At 40.9% G+C, this 17,244-nt stretch overlaps 1 protein-coding gene across 1 annotated transcript; it reads left to right on the top strand.

Moving 5' to 3' along the window:
• Nucleotides 1-6,227: 6,227 nt before the first annotated feature.
• Nucleotides 6,228-16,447, top strand: LOC145468249 (putative dehydratase YbiW). Its single transcript, XM_081451923.1, is given in 12 exon segments — nucleotides 6,228-6,608; nucleotides 7,215-7,385; nucleotides 8,167-8,561; nucleotides 8,939-9,621; nucleotides 9,624-9,685; nucleotides 10,035-10,367; nucleotides 10,924-11,073; nucleotides 11,738-12,070; nucleotides 13,099-13,565; nucleotides 14,612-14,908; nucleotides 15,084-15,241; nucleotides 16,175-16,447. Coding segments are annotated over 12 exon segments (3,498 nt in total). The 5' UTR covers nucleotides 6,228-6,320; the 3' UTR covers nucleotides 16,336-16,447.
• Nucleotides 16,448-17,244: the final 797 nt, after the last annotated feature.

Genomic DNA, 17,244 nt, shown 5'->3' with positions numbered 1-17,244 from the left:
CGACAGTAACAAAACTGATAAACTAATGGCCCTCGAAATAAACACTAAAAGGAAATTAATTAAAATCACTATGTACAACCTGAGCACTTAGCCGTTGATAGGGCCTCTCACATCTTCAAACATCTTCAAACATCTTCAGAATTCTGAACGTTGTCACTCATTGTGTTCAGTAGACTGCTTTCATATTTTAGATCACGCCACTACCAGCTTTCAACTCAAGATAAAGGAGGCTATTCATATTCAAAAAGAACTACCTTGCCTCAATCAGCAATTACACCATGTAAATCTAAAATTATCCTTTTAATGTACACCTTTTCACGTTCTGTTGTTACTATTTGTCTTAATTAGCATTTTTGCCTACTTATTATTCAACTTGCTTTGTAATCATTCATTCAACTGAAGATGACAGAAGTTCTGTCGAAACATGTCTTTCAAACTTAAAAAATCGGTCGTTTTCCTTAAAATCTTTAAATATCTAAGTAGTAAAAATGTAAAACTGCTAGATACTAATAAATGATTGAGTAGTAGATTGATTTTTTAAAATTGATTTGAGTGATCCTTTAAAATGTTTTGTGCTTAGACTACGCTTAAGATCGACATTTAGCTTGTTCCATGCTTGGATTGCTCTTACAGTGAACGTCCGGCCATCTTCCGTGCATCTCTTGTAGCGAGGAGAGCTTAAATTTAGATTGCAGTATCCAGTTATTATGGATATCAGAGTTTTTTATTAGTTGATTAGATCAAGGCTTTAAGATGCTCAAAAGATAGAAGTTTGTGTGCTGTAGTTCTAGAGCGCAGAATTGACTGCTGAACTAAAAACTGCTCCTGGCTCTTTACTCAGTAATAAGGTTTAGTTTGTAGTGAATATTTTGTAGTCAAGGTAGCTAAAAACCACGAGAAATCGTTTTTTTTCCGTTTATGTATGATTAGCGCAAGAACTAAAAGTAGAATACTTCAATAAAAGATAGCTATAGCTCCAAACCTTGTGAGAACCTACTGAAACCTTTAACGTTTATAACTCGTTTAACTGGATCGTGTAAAGATCACTTCATGTAATAAATAAACTGTACTGTATGTTAAACGAGTTGACCCTGCTGAACAGGGACTGTCAGTAACCGGGACAGAATACATTCTTACAGTGGGCTTATCCTTTTATTTTATTTTATTTTACTTTATTTTGTTTCAAGATTCTAAAAAGTAGCTGTACAACACCATATAATTTGGCAGTCTATGGTGCACTGAAAAAAGATTTGACGTTGAGATATATAATTGAACTCCGGAGGCTGGAAGCGCTTTGGGAGAACGAAGAATGGGTGGAAAGGGAAAGAATTTCTACGTACATACAATTGAAGGTTTGCGCACGCTATTAAGTGCCTACATATAATTAGATTCTTTCAGGGGTGCGGCGCATGTGCAAGCTATGATGTAGTCCACCCAATTTCATTGTTTATACACCAATCAGATGCAATTAGATAACTCCTGCATCCTCTCCAGAATAAAACGTCGGGCGAAATAACAAATTCCATGTTCAATACTGAGTTCGACATTTTCTGCGAAAATCCGTTGACATCTTCAGTGAATTTGGCGCATCAATAATTCTACTAGCCTTCGTGTAACCGAATGGCTCTAAAAATACTATCATATTCTATTTCAAGAAATTATAGTCTTTGATTACTGAAATACATGTGATTAACACGAAAACGAAGATGTCGGAAAATACGAAAGGAATGCTAATGAGAACTATCACCTATATCGTCAAGTTTTCGCGAGTGACCGAGAAATTTTCAAAGGCAAATTTCCCGCAAGAGTCATCCGCACGCTTCCAGTTGTTTTATAAACAATGGAATTGAATGATCAACGCTGTACCTTGCACATGCGTCGAGCCATGAAACCCTCCCTTTGAGCAATATATATCATTCAACATTCATCGCTAGGGTTGTGAAGATCTGACAGCATTTCCGGGGCAGGGAAGTTTTCTCAGTCTGCGTGGAAAAATTTCTTTTAATTCTCCACTCTTTTTTTTTAATTCGCGTGAATTTACTATTATTAATTCCACACGTGTACATTTTGTATAATCTTCTTGGATGTTATATAAAGGCAATAGACCCTTTTCGATATTTTAGAGTTCTAATTTGGCTTGAGGGAATAAAACAAAAATAATCGCAAGTCAGAATTAGCCAAGTTAGATTTTTAGTTTTCAGACTAAATCAGCGCAAAACTATAACCTTTAGGGCCACACACACCTTTTTAGCTCATATATGGGAGCACCCCACCCCAGGGGATTCAACTTTCAGTAAAATTTAAATTTTCTAAGTCAGAGTTAACGGAAGCATAACCAAGGAGAAAATAACTTTTCATCAAATGATTTCTTCATGTTGTCAATCTGTATTCTCCCGAGATCCAGGCCCGCCTTAGATTACCAATCTAGAGATCATCCTATTGGCTCGCGAAGAACTGTGGTAAACTGAATAATAGAACTCGACAATAAGGAGCTATAAAAAGATCATAAATAAATTATTTCTCTGTCGCTTTGGCTCAGACGCTGCACGGAGGCATTGAGGTAAGAATTATTCTTTATGTTCCTGCAAACTAAGTGCGGTCTCAATTTTATTTTTACCAAGAACGTTCATTTTAAATTAAACTAAAACTTGCTCAACCTGAATGATATCGAGCGAGCTGCAGTAGGTGTCCAGGGTTTGTTAAATTCTCGCCTTATTGCAACTGTACATTAATAATTACATGTACATGAATGCTTCGCTTTTCTTCTCCGTTCTCGAATCCTGTTGAATGACCTGTTTTCATATTTTTATGCATCTTTCTTGAAGTTATTATACGTAATTACCGCATGGACAAATATATCTATTATTATCACATTTGAAGAAATTTTCAAGATAGCTTCGAGCCACACCCAAATAAGTCTTGACTTAATTAGCATTCAAGCCGGCCTCGCAGAATTAACTGGACCTAACCGGTTTCAGCCGCCAGCTCTTCTCCCGAAAGCTCGGAGGGAGGGAATCTGTATTTTAGAGTTTTACCGTTGACATATGTATTCGTGTTCATACAGCCGCATGATTTTTCCCCAAATGTGTGGAAAACGACCTGGTTTGTTCATCGACCGATTACAGTGCAACAACGATTACTAAAATTTTGTTAATATTGTTTAACTTGGTACTTTGCATTTCATCGGTAGTACAAATGAATTAATAACTTTAGAGTTGGACCAAGAAAACACAATGGAAATTTGCTGCATTTTATTACCGAGATTTGCATGAGAATTTTGTCAAACGATTAACGAAGGCAAACAGCAATTTACGACGACAACATGATAGCTCGTGTACGTATGTGCAGTTGCCCGTGCTCCACGTGTTTTAAGGCTGAAATGGTGCTAAGTAATACATGGGTCTATAATTTAAGAGACAGGATTATCCACATTAGAGCACAGACGCCCCTTCCCCGAATTTCTCAGACGTCTGTAAAGAGGACACGAAGAATTAAATGTCTACGCGAGGGTCTCCAGCGTCGCAGTGTTTCGATAGCTTAGAATATGTTTACTTATAAGCAAAAAATCAGTTTTTTTGGCGGAGAGCCCATAAACAGTCTAGAATACATCTTACGCGAAAACCAGACTTAATTCATTGGTGTCTAGATGGGATTAAGGTAAACAATTGAAAGCGTTGTGCCAATTTATATTCGTCATGTCAGCATGGTATCGCCCACATAACAGATCGACAACATTGTTTTTTAAATTTATAGCCAAAACCAACCCAGTAGACCAGATTACAGCCAAGAAGAACCATTGTCGATGTAAAAATTTACATTCAGAGGAAGAAGCATATCACGTGATCTTTTGGCCGCGCGCTACTGAGTCGCACTTTTTCGGCCAAAATAGCGCGCATTTTGAAAGAAAAACACGGCACTTGAAACTGGAGTCAAAATTTAAGCTCTGAATCCGTTTATAATACATATAGAGCTAATATAAAGCAAAACAAAAACTTCGTGTCACATGCACTTTAATGATAATTCAGACATCGTTCGCGTCTATTGTTTCAAGACGTTTTGACACGTCTAGACCACAAAACATTCGTATCTTCTGAAGGTCCAACATAGGTTTTTCAATCGCGCACCCAGCACTATTTTTAGTTCAATCCCGCCATCTCATACCGCATCCCGCCGTCAATTTTAAAACTATCTCATCCTGCTCACCCCCATTGTCAAAATCAGCTTCCTACGCAGACACTCTTTGGGCTGGTCACGCAATGAAGATTGCGTGACGAGCCCAAAGAGCGTCTGTCAATATGAGCCAATCTCTCTCCCTCCAAAGTACTTTTATCCCGCCCACCATTTGAACCCCATTCCGCACCCCGATGCACGAGACGATGGTTTAAAAGTATGTGGCTCAATCATTAAGCTTGCAAGCAAAGCCGGTTGTGAAATGTAACTAAATTAGTTAGGGGCTTATAAATTATAATGCACTTAATTTTTTATTCTCAATTTTTGAATGTTAAGGAAACAAGACACGAGGATGAGTTCTGAGGTGAGTCCTGTTATGTTTAATTTTCCTACACAGACATTATGAATTTCACGATGATTTGAATTCCAACCTTAACGCAGTAAATTTCGCATAGAAACTGAAGAAATTTATCCCATGTATTTAAAGTGCCACTATGATCAAATTCTCCATACCCATTTTTTTAAATTTTCGCACACAATAGGTCTTTCCTAGATTTTTTTGCCAAATTTCAATCTATTACGAGCATTAGAACTCATGTCGTTTGGACCTTTATTGCCGAGAATTTACGGCCGCCATTAATTTTCCTTGTTCCAAGTCTCTGTTGAGAATTTGAGAAAATGACGTCATTTTCTCAAAAATACCACACGGGTTGAAATTATAATAACAATTAGCACAGCAATTCGCATAAAGAACAACAAAAACTTTGGCTCATATATTCGTGCAATTTTTTTACATTAATTGTCATCATAATTTCAACCCGTGCGGTATTTTTGAGAAAATGACGTCATTTTCTCAAATTTTCAACCAAGACTTGGAACAAGGAAAATTAATGGCGGCCGTAAATTCTCGGAAATTAAGGTCCAAAAACCAGGAGTTTTAATGTTCGTAGAAAATTGAAATTTGGCAAGATATCCAGGAAAGACCTGATGTGTACGAAAATGTAAAGAAATGGATATCGTGAATTTCATCATAGTGGCACTTTAAGTGAAATTCTCCAAAGTTTTGAGCGACGACCGCGGGATAGAGCGATTGTACGTGACGTCGCGGCAGCCATATTTGTGTTCTAAAACAATGAAACGGCGGCCATGTTTGTGTACCAAACCAAACCTGTGATAGTTGAACTCTTTTCTTATGTAAACACTTCCTTTTGTTCAATAAATATGCATGTTGTCGGCCACGTGACCATTCTAGTCCCCAGAGGCCGCTCTCCTCTTGGTCAGCGGCCAAGAGGAGTACGGCCTCTGGGGAGAGACAATATGGGATAAGTGACATTGGGTTGCTGTGATTTCAAGGTCTCGAAAGTAATCATACTTATCGCTTTTTTGCTTCAAGGATATCGTCGAGGACGAAGTCCTTCGCAAGGCTCAACGTGGTTTACTATTCGGTAAACCAAAGTTTGGAATTTTTGTGACGGCCTTCTACAAGGAAAGCCTAAATTTAGACGACCCCTCAGTGCACAGTGGAATTCTGGAAGCAGTCTGTGACGTCATCAAGTTCGCGCTAGAATTGGAGAAAGCCGAAGGAATCGGTAAGGAATTCTGCTTGTGCTAAGGGTTGTTTCATTAAGAATGGTCTGATCACAAGGTTCTAGCTCGAGGTAGGCGCGAGGAAATCCGCGGGGAAGGAGGTGCAGCGTGAAAGACGGTAGAGAACATTTTCGGTTCCAGGAAAATCTTTGGTCACGGGGAAATGGAATTGGTCCCCTGTGTCTTGCAATAGTTTCCTTTTCATATCGCAGTTCCACACGGCGTTATAAAACGCATATTTAGCGCCTTTTCAGTTTTTTGAAGGCTTGCAGAGTTTTAAGGCTAATTTGCAAGAACTTGATACTAAATAACTAAGTTCTGCGTATTTTAAAGAACGCTAACAAGGACGGTTAATTTTCCGCATTTTAATTTGGAATTGAACGCTGGCGTTACAGATTTAGCTTGAGCCAGTTTTGTGACCAATAGGCGCACTGAACAGAGTTAGGCAATTGTGAATTTGGAAGATAAAATATACATTCATTTTTTATTAGGCGTTGTTCTCGGGGTCGCCGTCGTTATTTTTGCTTGAGCCCCTATTGACGACGTACCAATAACTCATACATATGTGTGTTATTACAGGCTCGCGCACCAGAGCAATCGTCGCATTTAACCCAGACCAGTGGAGCAAGTGGTACAAAGATGATCCAAAACTGGCAAATCTTGACCTTCGAGATCCAGGAAGACGCCTAATTCCTGACTCTCAGAAGTTTCTGGACACTGGTGGAGATGTGTTCTTCTTACTCAAATCGGACGTGCAGGGTGAACTGGAGAAAGTTTTTACTCACCTTCACGATAAAATGAAAGATTATTGCAGGGAGCTTGATGTGACAAGATCCCAGCCCCCTAGTAAGGTAAGGGAATGATTCACTAGGGAAGGCCGGTGTTGGGTGTCGTTAGCTCAGTAGTGAAAACTACTCGTTCATTTAGTATTTACATAAAAATGTAAACGTTTGCTCTCTCTTGCATCGCTGACATTAATCACGTTGGCGTTTGATGACAAAACGCTCACTTCATTCTGTGAGCATTCAAAACCGTTCAGTTTAAGCAAGTGAACTCTCGATTCATAGTTACATTTAAAAGTAGTCAACCCTCTTTTCAACCGTTTGCATTACCTCTCTATTCGGGGGATTTGAACTTACTTTAGAGAGGCCCTGCTCTTACCAGCTATAGCTACTTGCCTTTACGAAGACGTATCGCATTTTTAAATGCGTCCCTTTATGGGTTGGCTCGATTACCAGCCGCTGTTCGGGAAAGGGGCCCGCACACCGGACTCTAGAGGGCGGCGGGAAATAAAGGGAAATTATGGTATGTGAAATGTTACCTTATTACCAGAGGTTACAGATATAGGTATTTGTAAGCAACCTGAATCATGACTCCAATTTTCGGATCTAGGAATGTTACGATGCAGCCCGACGTTTCGACATGTTTCATGCTTTCTCTTTGCTTATCTCTCTCAGCGGATCCTCCAAAATTCCTTTACGGATGGAGTGGCAAATCCTGGTGATGCGGCAAGTATCAAGAGTTACATTGTAAAGAATGAAGGGGCTACGTCAGGTTGCCCTGGCTCAACATACCTACTGTCGCAGAAGTTCGAGTTCAACTGGATGGTCCTTGGAAACATGGACAAGGTACAGTGACGTTTTTTTCTCTCTCTTCATTTACCACTTTTTAAAGTAATATATCGAACAACTCTCCCCGGGAGGGGGGAGGGCTCCTTATAATGGCCTTTACGAGGCTCCACTCAAAAGAAGTACCTTTTTCAGGCTTCATGCAGGTATATGAAAGGGTGGGGATTTAACAAGTTGAAGTGTATGAAAGGATAAGGAAATCTGTCATTTAGAACATTTCAAATAGACGCACCTTGGCTGTATCATATCATTTTAAAATTATCATATCATTTTTAGATTTAAATTAAAATTTATTAAACACTATATGGAAATGACCAGAAGATTTCCTTTTTAAGCGATTTATTCAAATTCATAAAGCACGTGAAAGGGGAACCTAGAACCTTTTTCCAATTAAAGGTATAGCAAAGTGGTACCTTTTCCGTCAAAATTGTATACAAAAGGGTAAGGCGTTGGACTTTGGGACGGAGCCTTCCCGTGTAAAACTTTGAAGACCCCGGGGCGAACACCCCACCCGGCTCCTGATATAGTAAACACGAAAGGCTGTGTTTTACTACATTTTAAAACACCGAGAAGGGAGTTAAGGACGCGCAGTGAAGTAACGTTTTAGACGAACTTTATGGTATTTAGAAATGTGGTTAACACTGTTTCGAATGTGTGCTCTCGATTGAAGTCAAAACTAAGGAGATAATGGAGAAACAAACTTGGTACGATCTACGCTAATTAAATCAATTTGTCCGATGCAAATTTAAACTTCTCAAAAACGTAAAATTTACCATTACAGATCCAAAAAGAAGATATGATTGGAAGAAAATCTGCCACGGACACTTTCATTCCTCACAAAGACAAGCGTGCCCACATCGCCCGTGTGCATGTGGTGCCGGAAGTTCCACCAGTGAACGGTCTTCTCAGGCATCCCCGCGTATTCCGTGTTTCAATGCCGTACGGTCACATAGAGAACCAACCAGGTCGAGAGGAGGGACTTATGTACATGCACATGTGTAACACCACAGAGGTGTTCAAGACGATTCTGAAAAACATCGCTGGAAGTGACAAAGAGTCTAAGCTAGGTGAGGTAACCCCCGATACCTTGATCAGTGCTGTGCAGCCTCTCCAGGGAACCTACTGGTATGTGCCCAGTGCTGAGGAATTGAAGTTACCCACCCTCAAGGAACGAAGGTAAAAGTTCTTTATATGTAACTCGCTGCTTAGAGCGTTGCGTGTCGCTTTGCTCAAGAAGAATTGCATAACGGCCTAAAAAGCGATTGAGAAAGATTTGACCTTTATAGATATAATTTCATACTATGGCTTAAGACTGAGGTAGTTTAGAGCATGAATACTCCTGGTCATTTTCCCTATATTTTCCCATCTGATCGGCTTGCTAAAATATAATTACACTAGAAGGAAGGACATAAGCGATAATTTTGCATTTTAGCCAGTTTATTTGTAGTGATTTTCATTTCATCGGCAGGAAAGGGACATTCCAAAAGTGATACAAATTTTGAACAGCCCGAGTTATCCATTTTTCAACTGATTTCATTCCACAATTTCCACAGGTTTGACATCTTAGATTTCTGGAACGTACGAAGTCCTACAAACGACTACTTGTTTTACAATCAGAAGGAATACCTCCACCGTATGACAACTGGTGGATACAGCGCTGGGGATCCGCCGAGTGACCGAGTACTCCGCCTGTTGGACTACGCCTTCCAACAGTGGAATGACCAATGGTTCAAACGGCGAGAGATGCCCAAATTTCCTCATCTCCTCAAAGTCGTATCGGTCAAAAAAACGAGCCGTTTACTGCAGAATGCTTCCATCATCCGGAAGGGATGGGCAATGAAGGTCTCTCTGGGACGATTGTTCACCACAAACAAAACCGCTAAGCTGGAAGATCCAACCTTCTTTGGTAGAAAAGCTGACACATTCAACCTTCATCCGGATGAGCTCATTGTGGGAAGGATGCCGCCGTGCTTCTCCCTTGGACTTGGAAAGGCCGTTATGCCTTACCTCCGCGAAGACGAAACGATGCCAGCTTTCTTCAAGGGACTGAGTGAAGCTGCAGGAATGGGGCACGTGATACCAGATTTTGAAACGCTACTGCAGAAGGGTCTCGGCAAAATGATTGAAGAAATGAAAGCCAACATGGGCGAAACCGAAAAGCAGAAAGAATTTGTCCGTTCCTGTATTCTAGCTGTGGAAGGAGTTCAGAAGTACATCAAGAACTTCGGTTACCTGGCGGGTACTGTGCACAGAAAAGCGACTTTGCACTCGCTGAAGCGCAGCGGTCAAACTTGAAGAAGGTGAGACTTAAGGAGCTCAAAAAGGTCAGCACTACAACGTTACTGATTACTTTGCATATCCAGGTTGTTTTAACATTTAAAGTAGCTTCGTCGTTTTCTATTCTTAAAAAATTTGGCCTAGTTTCCTCAGATTCTTCGTTTGTAATGCGTGATCAATCTTTTCCATCTTTTTTCATCCTTGCTCCTCAATGGTTTATTGTTATCTCCTTGGTGTTTGACTATCTTGATAAACTAATGTTTTAAAGTTTCCTTCAATTTAAAAGTATTTTTTTTACGTTTCCAAAATACGTAACTCAAAATACCGTGGCCGAGCTCCTTTAAATTGTAATGTTTCTGTCCGCAACGGCAGATTGAAGCTAGAATGAACAAGATCTCTACTGATCGTCCAGAGACGTTCATTGAAGCTGTTCAACTGCTGTTCTCGTTCCACTGCTGCCTGCACCTGTCAGGGGAACCCACGTCTATCGGGCGACTTGATCAGCTCCTGGAGCCATTCCTCAAGGGGACCCCTACTGAGGAGGCCCAGGAAATCATTGACTGCCTCTTTGTCAAGCTGTGTGAACACGTGCATCTCAACTCGAGGCTTTTGAATGATCTGGGTGCTTGGGGAATGACCGCTGTGGTGTATTGCAGCACGGGAATGTTTCCTAATGGTGATACTATCAACCAGTGGGTTCAGCAGGTGAGGATAATTCGAGTTTGCTTATATACGAGGGGTAGACTACCATTATGGAACCAACTCTCTTGCGCGCACGTTAATATATTTTTGTCCAGATTTTCAAAAAACACTGATTTTAATTGATATACTTGGTTAATGTAAGAAAGCTTGAGGCCCCTAACTGGTCCGAAACAAAATTTTTGCCACTAGATGTGAAGGTTTTTTTCAAAAAGACAAATTTTAGAAAACTTTGCAATCAGCCTTTGATGATGCGTTGTCTTCATAGTTTGTTTGAAAGATACGTAGTTCACCTCTGGCCCTCTCTCAACCTCGATCCCAAGTTCTCACTCATTTGCCTCCCTTGTCGTTGAGAAAAAAGATTATTTTTCTTTCTCTTCAATGACAAGGAAGGCAAAGAAGAGAGAGTCTGGCCCTCGAGTTTAGCCCTCTCTCATACAAACGCTTCACGTCATCAAAGATATAGGCGGAAATATACAGACGTCCGAAAAGCAAGACGGTGCTAATGTTTTGGGGAAATATTGGTAATGAACTTGTCATAAATGCGTTTGTTTCTGTTCAGATCACTGTGGGCGGATACAAGGCAAACGATGCAGAGGTTCCACAAGATGCCTGCAACGCCATCACTATCATGTGCTTGAAGGCCTCACGCAGGCTTCCGCTTAATGCTCCATGTTTGTCCCTGCGAATGCATTTGAATATGCCCCAAGAGGTAAACTTAACTAATACTTGTTAACTAAAGAAAGACTTAGGAATCTAGAAGTTCGCCAGCCTTAATGTACCCTGAGCTGACAGTTTTTGTCTAGTTACTGATCTGAAAGCTTGGTTTCTTATTTTCTTGTGTCACAGTGTGTAATTTAAATTTGTAATCTTCCAGTAAGCACTTAATAACCGGCTCCAAGACTCTCAATGTTTCCCAACGCGAAGTTTTGTTATACCTCCCAACTCAAAAATGGAAAAAATCTGCGAAGAAATCGCTTGCTTGACGTCGGCTGGCTCACAAATTTGCCGCGGTTTCAAGGAGCACGACCTGATCACGTGCGAGTCGAAAGTTTAAGTTTTGTTTCCCTGGGGAGTTAGTGAGTTTTGTTCGCCCTAGGGAGTAAGTGAATTTTGACCCACGACATGTGACACGTTCTCCTCCAATCGGAAAACGTATTTGAGTTGAGAAGTATAACAATGACGTTTAATGACCTAAACCTTTCCCTTTAGAGGCGGTATTATTTTATCTTCTCAGTTTAAAGTAAGATAATGTTTTGTTATACTCTTCCAAAAATAGAAAGAAAATGTTCGATGGGACTGTGTACATAAATTTTCCGCCGTAAATATAAAGCTAAGGCACTCAAATTGATCAAAAACCATTTGATTCTATACAGGTTCTTCAGGAAGCCGCTAAGACTGTTCTCAGCGGAGGGGCCCATCCGGTCCTTCCCCATGATGACCACCTTGTACAGGGCATTACTGAAGCCGGAACGCCGGACCTCCCAGTGAGTCTGAAAACCGCGCGAAACTACGCCTGTGACGGGTGCTATGAACCTATCATTCCCGGCGAGACAGACTTCTCATTGGCTTATGTGGCTCTGTTGCAAGTGCTTGAGATGTCAATCAACCATGGGTCTACATTTTCTCTCGCTGGGCCTGGATTCTTGGAGGGGGTACCTCAGTCTCTGCCTACACCTCATCCTGAGGAAATCGTCAGCTTTGAACAGGTATTGGTTAATGTCCTCGCTGAGCATCTTTAGTGATATTAGTTTAAGTATATTTTGCCTAAAATCAAACTGATTAGAATGCAATCTTGTCTCCGTAAAATTTTCTAAATATTAGGGTAAATTTTCAGAAAATTATTTTGTATTCATAGAAGGTGTACTCTTAATTTCTTGATAACTAGTTAAAAGTTGCTAACCAACGTATTGGTAAAATATCGCCGTTCAGTCTTTTCTTTTACGGAGTTATCGAGCTGGATCCGTTCTGTCAAAACTTATAGGAAATGAATGATAATCCGAGAATGTTCATTTTGTCGACATTCAGAAAAACAATTGGCAAACCTAGAGGTTATGTTTCGGTAAAAGCTATAACATCAAAATACCATGTACCATGTATCATCAAAACCCTATAAGAGCAATATTCTTACAGCATGTCCATTTTGTTGGTTGACATCATGTACGAACCTAACAGCTGCCAAACTATAGAACGTCTCTCGTCAAATATATGTTCATAATGTCGATCGAAGGGATATAGCGAGAACTATTGACTAACTCAACCCACAACATTTAGCAATTATTGGGAATATGTTCTAATCCTCAGTAAGATAAAAGATGGCGACTGGTATATTTACTATGCATGATTCATAGGGCACGAAAATGTGAAAAACGCTCATAAAACCACGCAGAAATGTTCTACCATCTTCAAACCTGGCGTACACAATGTCTATAGCACAGAGAAAAATATTGCAAGAATATGACTAGTAAAATATACAGCCGCCATCGTTTTTTCTACGGAGAATCGCATCCAGTCTCACTCCTTGGAGGCGTGGGCTTATCAACAGGCCACTTTCGACATATTAAAATTCAGTTTGATAGTGAGGCCTGGAGGACACAAACAAAAGAAATGAATAAACATGGTCATTCAATTTTCTTTGTTTTCGTCCTCTAAGACTCACTGCCAAGATGAATTTTAATCTATCGAAAACAGTCTATTGCATCATCTGTTGTGTTATCTCTCTTTTTTCCTTTCTCAGCTCAAAGAGCTCTTTGCTCTTCATCTCCGTGTGCGGACAGAATACAGTATTTTCCTTCTGCTCCTCAACTATGGCAACATTGTCGAGTATTGCCCCAGTCCTCTGCTCTCTTCCCTCATCCGTGGCTGCCTGGAAACTAAGCGGGATATTTATGACGGCGGTGCCAACTACACTTTGATTGGTGTCCAGTTCATCTCGTTCGCCAACACCGTGGACGCTCTGTACGCCATCAAACGGCTTTGTTTTGATCACGACTCGGCCGTTATTTCCCTGGCCGAGCTTGTCCGCTGTCTCAAGTGTGACTGGGGATACAACATGCAAGAGCCCTTTCATGACGAAATCGCAGGAACCACGCGTGGTCAGCGCCTGTCTGACACGTACAAGAAAGTACGCGAGAGGGCGCTGAGCCTGCCGAAGTTTGGAACTAGCGTGGGCGCAGAAAACAAAGACATTCAAAATATCACCAGGTTAGTTGAATCAGGAGTTAACCCAGACGAGACAGTTGTCAGAATTTGCTTTTTTATGACCTTTGATTTTATTACCCAACTAGGCTATTTAGTTTTCCCTTTGGTTAAATTATCACTCTTGGTGGTCATATGCACTTTCCTGTTCTTTCCCAGTTAACGTTCCTCTTCCCATCAAAAGGTATAAATGGGTTATTGACCGAGTGTGAGGTCAAGATGGCTGGATATTGGTCAAGTTCTTTTTTTTGCGTGTTTATGGACCGAGACGGAGTCGGTCCATAAACTCGCAAAAAATGAACAAGGCCAATATCAAGCCATCTTGACCGAACAAGCTTGGTCAATAAAGGATTTATTATATGGCTTTCGTGGAAATTCTTTTTGCAGGACACGGCGGGTAGTCCCGAGCGGGCGAGACGGCACCATCTTCCCCGCTCGGGTAGCCAATCACAGCGCAGGATTTGATTCATCTTGCCCGGTCACGGAGCTGGTCATATAATAATACCAGTTATTAGTGAATTTTTAGGGAATTACCTGGTGGTACGGTTAAGAGTAACCTGCCACGAGCATCCCACCTTAGAAGAGTGGGAAAACTTTTGGTCGCTTCATTCTGCAGAAATTTTTGATGACTAATTGATCTGGCTCGTCGCTGAGATTCTCCTTTTCCACCGATTGGAACATAAATACGTTTTCTTTATAGTCTATTCATTGAGTGAACTTCCCATTGTGAGGTAGCGTGGCCCAGTGGTTAGTTCGCCGGACTTGAAATACGGAGGTCGCGGGTCTAGTCTTGCTTTGACCACTAAGATGGAGTTGTTTCTCGGTAGACCTTAGTTCAACTCAGTTCAACTCCTCGGTCATGTTTGTAAAGAGCCAACTGGTCTCTCTCCAGCCAGTTGGAATTTATAAGCCTATTATGTTTAGTTGATATATTTGTTTCTTTCAGTTTAAGTGGAATGCCTACGAGCTAGCTAAGTGTAGCTAAGCGCATCAACCAGGCACTATAAACAACATCATTTAAAAACATTTTTGCAAACGCGTCTTTCTTGCAGTTGGTTAGCTGAGGAAGTTTCAACGGTCACCAAGAAAGTGACCCGCGATGCTCCAGATGGACAACCGCTGAAGGGACTGATTGACGGCTTGAAGAAGAAGTACTCGGTTCCCGGAGCACCATGGGACGTACTTCTGCCTACAGGATCCGGGACATTTGAAGGATACGTTGGTTGGGGAGGAGGATGCGCGGCATCCGCTGATGGTCGACGCGCATGCTCACCAATTGCTTCTGACTTCGGAGCCGCTCCAACTCCACTGGATAAACCTGCCACACCTCAGAGCTTCGATATCTACAAGTACGTATAGGAAGAACGTCCCTGCAGTGAAATCCCCTCAATTCACGGGAGAACCCCCTCCCCCCTCCCCCAAATATAGAAGGCTCTTCAAAATGTGGTGCTTTAATGCTGAATTTGAATCCACGTGATATGTTTCATGGTTGAGTCACTTGATTGCGTTTTCATTCGTACTTAGGTCTCTTAAAAACTGGGATATGCGCTCGATCAACGTTGGCTTCTCCAACGGTGCGGAGCTTGGTTTGAAGATTGACGAAAACTTCAAAGAAAGTGACATGGTGACATTTTTGAAGAATTATGCTGACCACAACGGCGTTGGAGGGAATATCTTGACAAGTAAGTTGTGAGGCACTGGTCAATACTGCACTGAAAGGCCTTGCTAGGAAAAAAGTTCTTAGCCTACTTGAATTTAGAAAGCTGACTTTTTGAGAGAGAACTCGTCGTTAGTGCCTCATCAGACCAAGATTCACATTGCTAACCCTAAAACGCTAAGGTGATTAATTACCCTATAAAAAAAACTTTATAGAAACGTTTCTTCAAAAAAATGTATTGTTTTGTTCAAAAGCTACCTGAAAGTTCCTTGGTGGTTATAGTTTATTGACGTAGACACTTGTTCTTATATTTTAAAGCTGTACAACTATTTTCTTTATGGTATTTGTCCATTTTTAGTTTACCGTTTTGTTTATTTCCAAAACTTACTTACCTCTTCATTACCACCCGCAACGGAGCTTACGCTCATCCTCTAAACTTCTTTTCACTGTCCCTACTGTGAACTCTGTGACATACGGTCAACGTGCCTTCTCTTTCTCCGCACCTATATTATGGAACAGTCTACCGGATTATGTTAAAAATACAACATCTCTTTCGTCTTTTAAATCTGCCCTCAAAAAATTCTTGTTTCGGAAATCCGACTTCTGATTTATTTTATTTTATGAGAAACTGTATTTTAATTAATTATTTCATTTATTTTATTTACTGTTATTAGAAATATTTTATAGGATTAAACTAATTTATCTTTTATAGTAATGTAAGCGCATTGAGTTTTTTTAAATGCGCCCAAAAAACTTTTGTTATTATTATTATTATTATTATTATTAACTTAATTAATTCGCATTTGAAAGTAAATGAAAAATGAAGGGTGAGAAATATATCACTACAAATTACAAAAATTTTACTATCTGCCACCCAATCTCCGATGAGTGAAACTAAATCAAAAACACTCTTGTTGAAATTATCATATATCTATTTTGTTTATTTTTTCTAAACCAGTCACCTGCGCCAACCCTGACACCCTTGCTAAAGCTCAGCGGCATCCAGAGCAGTATGATCTCATCCGAGTACGCACAGGGGGCTGGAGCGAGTTTTACATTGCTTTCTTCACCGCCCATCAGAAACATCAGGAGAGGAGAATTTACTACCACACCACATGAAGTACAGAACTCTCGGTTCTTAGGTTCATGGGTTGCGTCAGACTATAGTTCACGTCGATGAGAAATGTATTCTGTGTGATGCAAAAGACAAAATAAACACAGTCACAACCTACTGTGTTCTCCAGCTATTTTTTTATATCCCAGGGGTATAGGCCTCGGGGGAAGGGGTAGAATTCTCGAGAATTGATGGCTGCAGTGTGATGCCTTATTCTAAGAAATATTCGCGATACCGGCGGACCTGTTAAGGGCTTTCTGAATACGGGATACTTACATGGATATTTAGCTAAAAAATTAAGGAATATTTAGAACCCTATATCCTGCGATATCGAGTGGCAAAATTGCTGATTTTGAAACTGGAATTAACGGAATACGAGATGACTTAGGCTCAATTACCAGCCGCTGTTCGGGAAAGGAGCCCGCGCTCCTCTCCTGAAGCTCCTCCCTTCTCAAGGAGTAAAAGATCCCGGACTCGAGAGATAGCGGCGGAAATTGAGCCTAGGGATATGAGGGCCAAACAATAGTTATGGAATACTCGGACCCCCTAAGAGACAGACCATTATTTTTTGTGTGGAGGGAGGGGGGGGGGGGGGGTGGTGAGAACCCACATATTACACCGAGCTGGAACCCGGGCCACATTGGTGAGAAGCGAGCGCTCTCACCACTGCGCCATCCCTGATGTCCAGGGGGCAACAATAATAGACCATTTTACAGTTGTCTGCTCAGTTACCTGGCCTTTGTATGGCAGCGAGGCTAGATTGACCTTGTTTTGATACAGACCTCACTGCTTTTGTTGTGTAAAACAAGTTGTTCTGATGCTAACTAGGTGCATTTACATGACAAAAGCAGTGAGGTCTGTATCAAAACAAGGTCAACGCTAGCCTCGCTGCCATACAAAGGCCAGGTCACTGA

Source organism: Orbicella franksi, chromosome 14 (assembly GCF_964199315.1).
Source record: "Orbicella franksi chromosome 14, jaOrbFran1.1, whole genome shotgun sequence".
Taxonomy (NCBI): domain Eukaryota; kingdom Metazoa; phylum Cnidaria; class Anthozoa; order Scleractinia; family Merulinidae; genus Orbicella; species Orbicella franksi.
The sequence above is the reverse complement of the archived record's forward strand: the minus strand, read 5'-3'. Positions and strand labels throughout refer to the sequence as shown.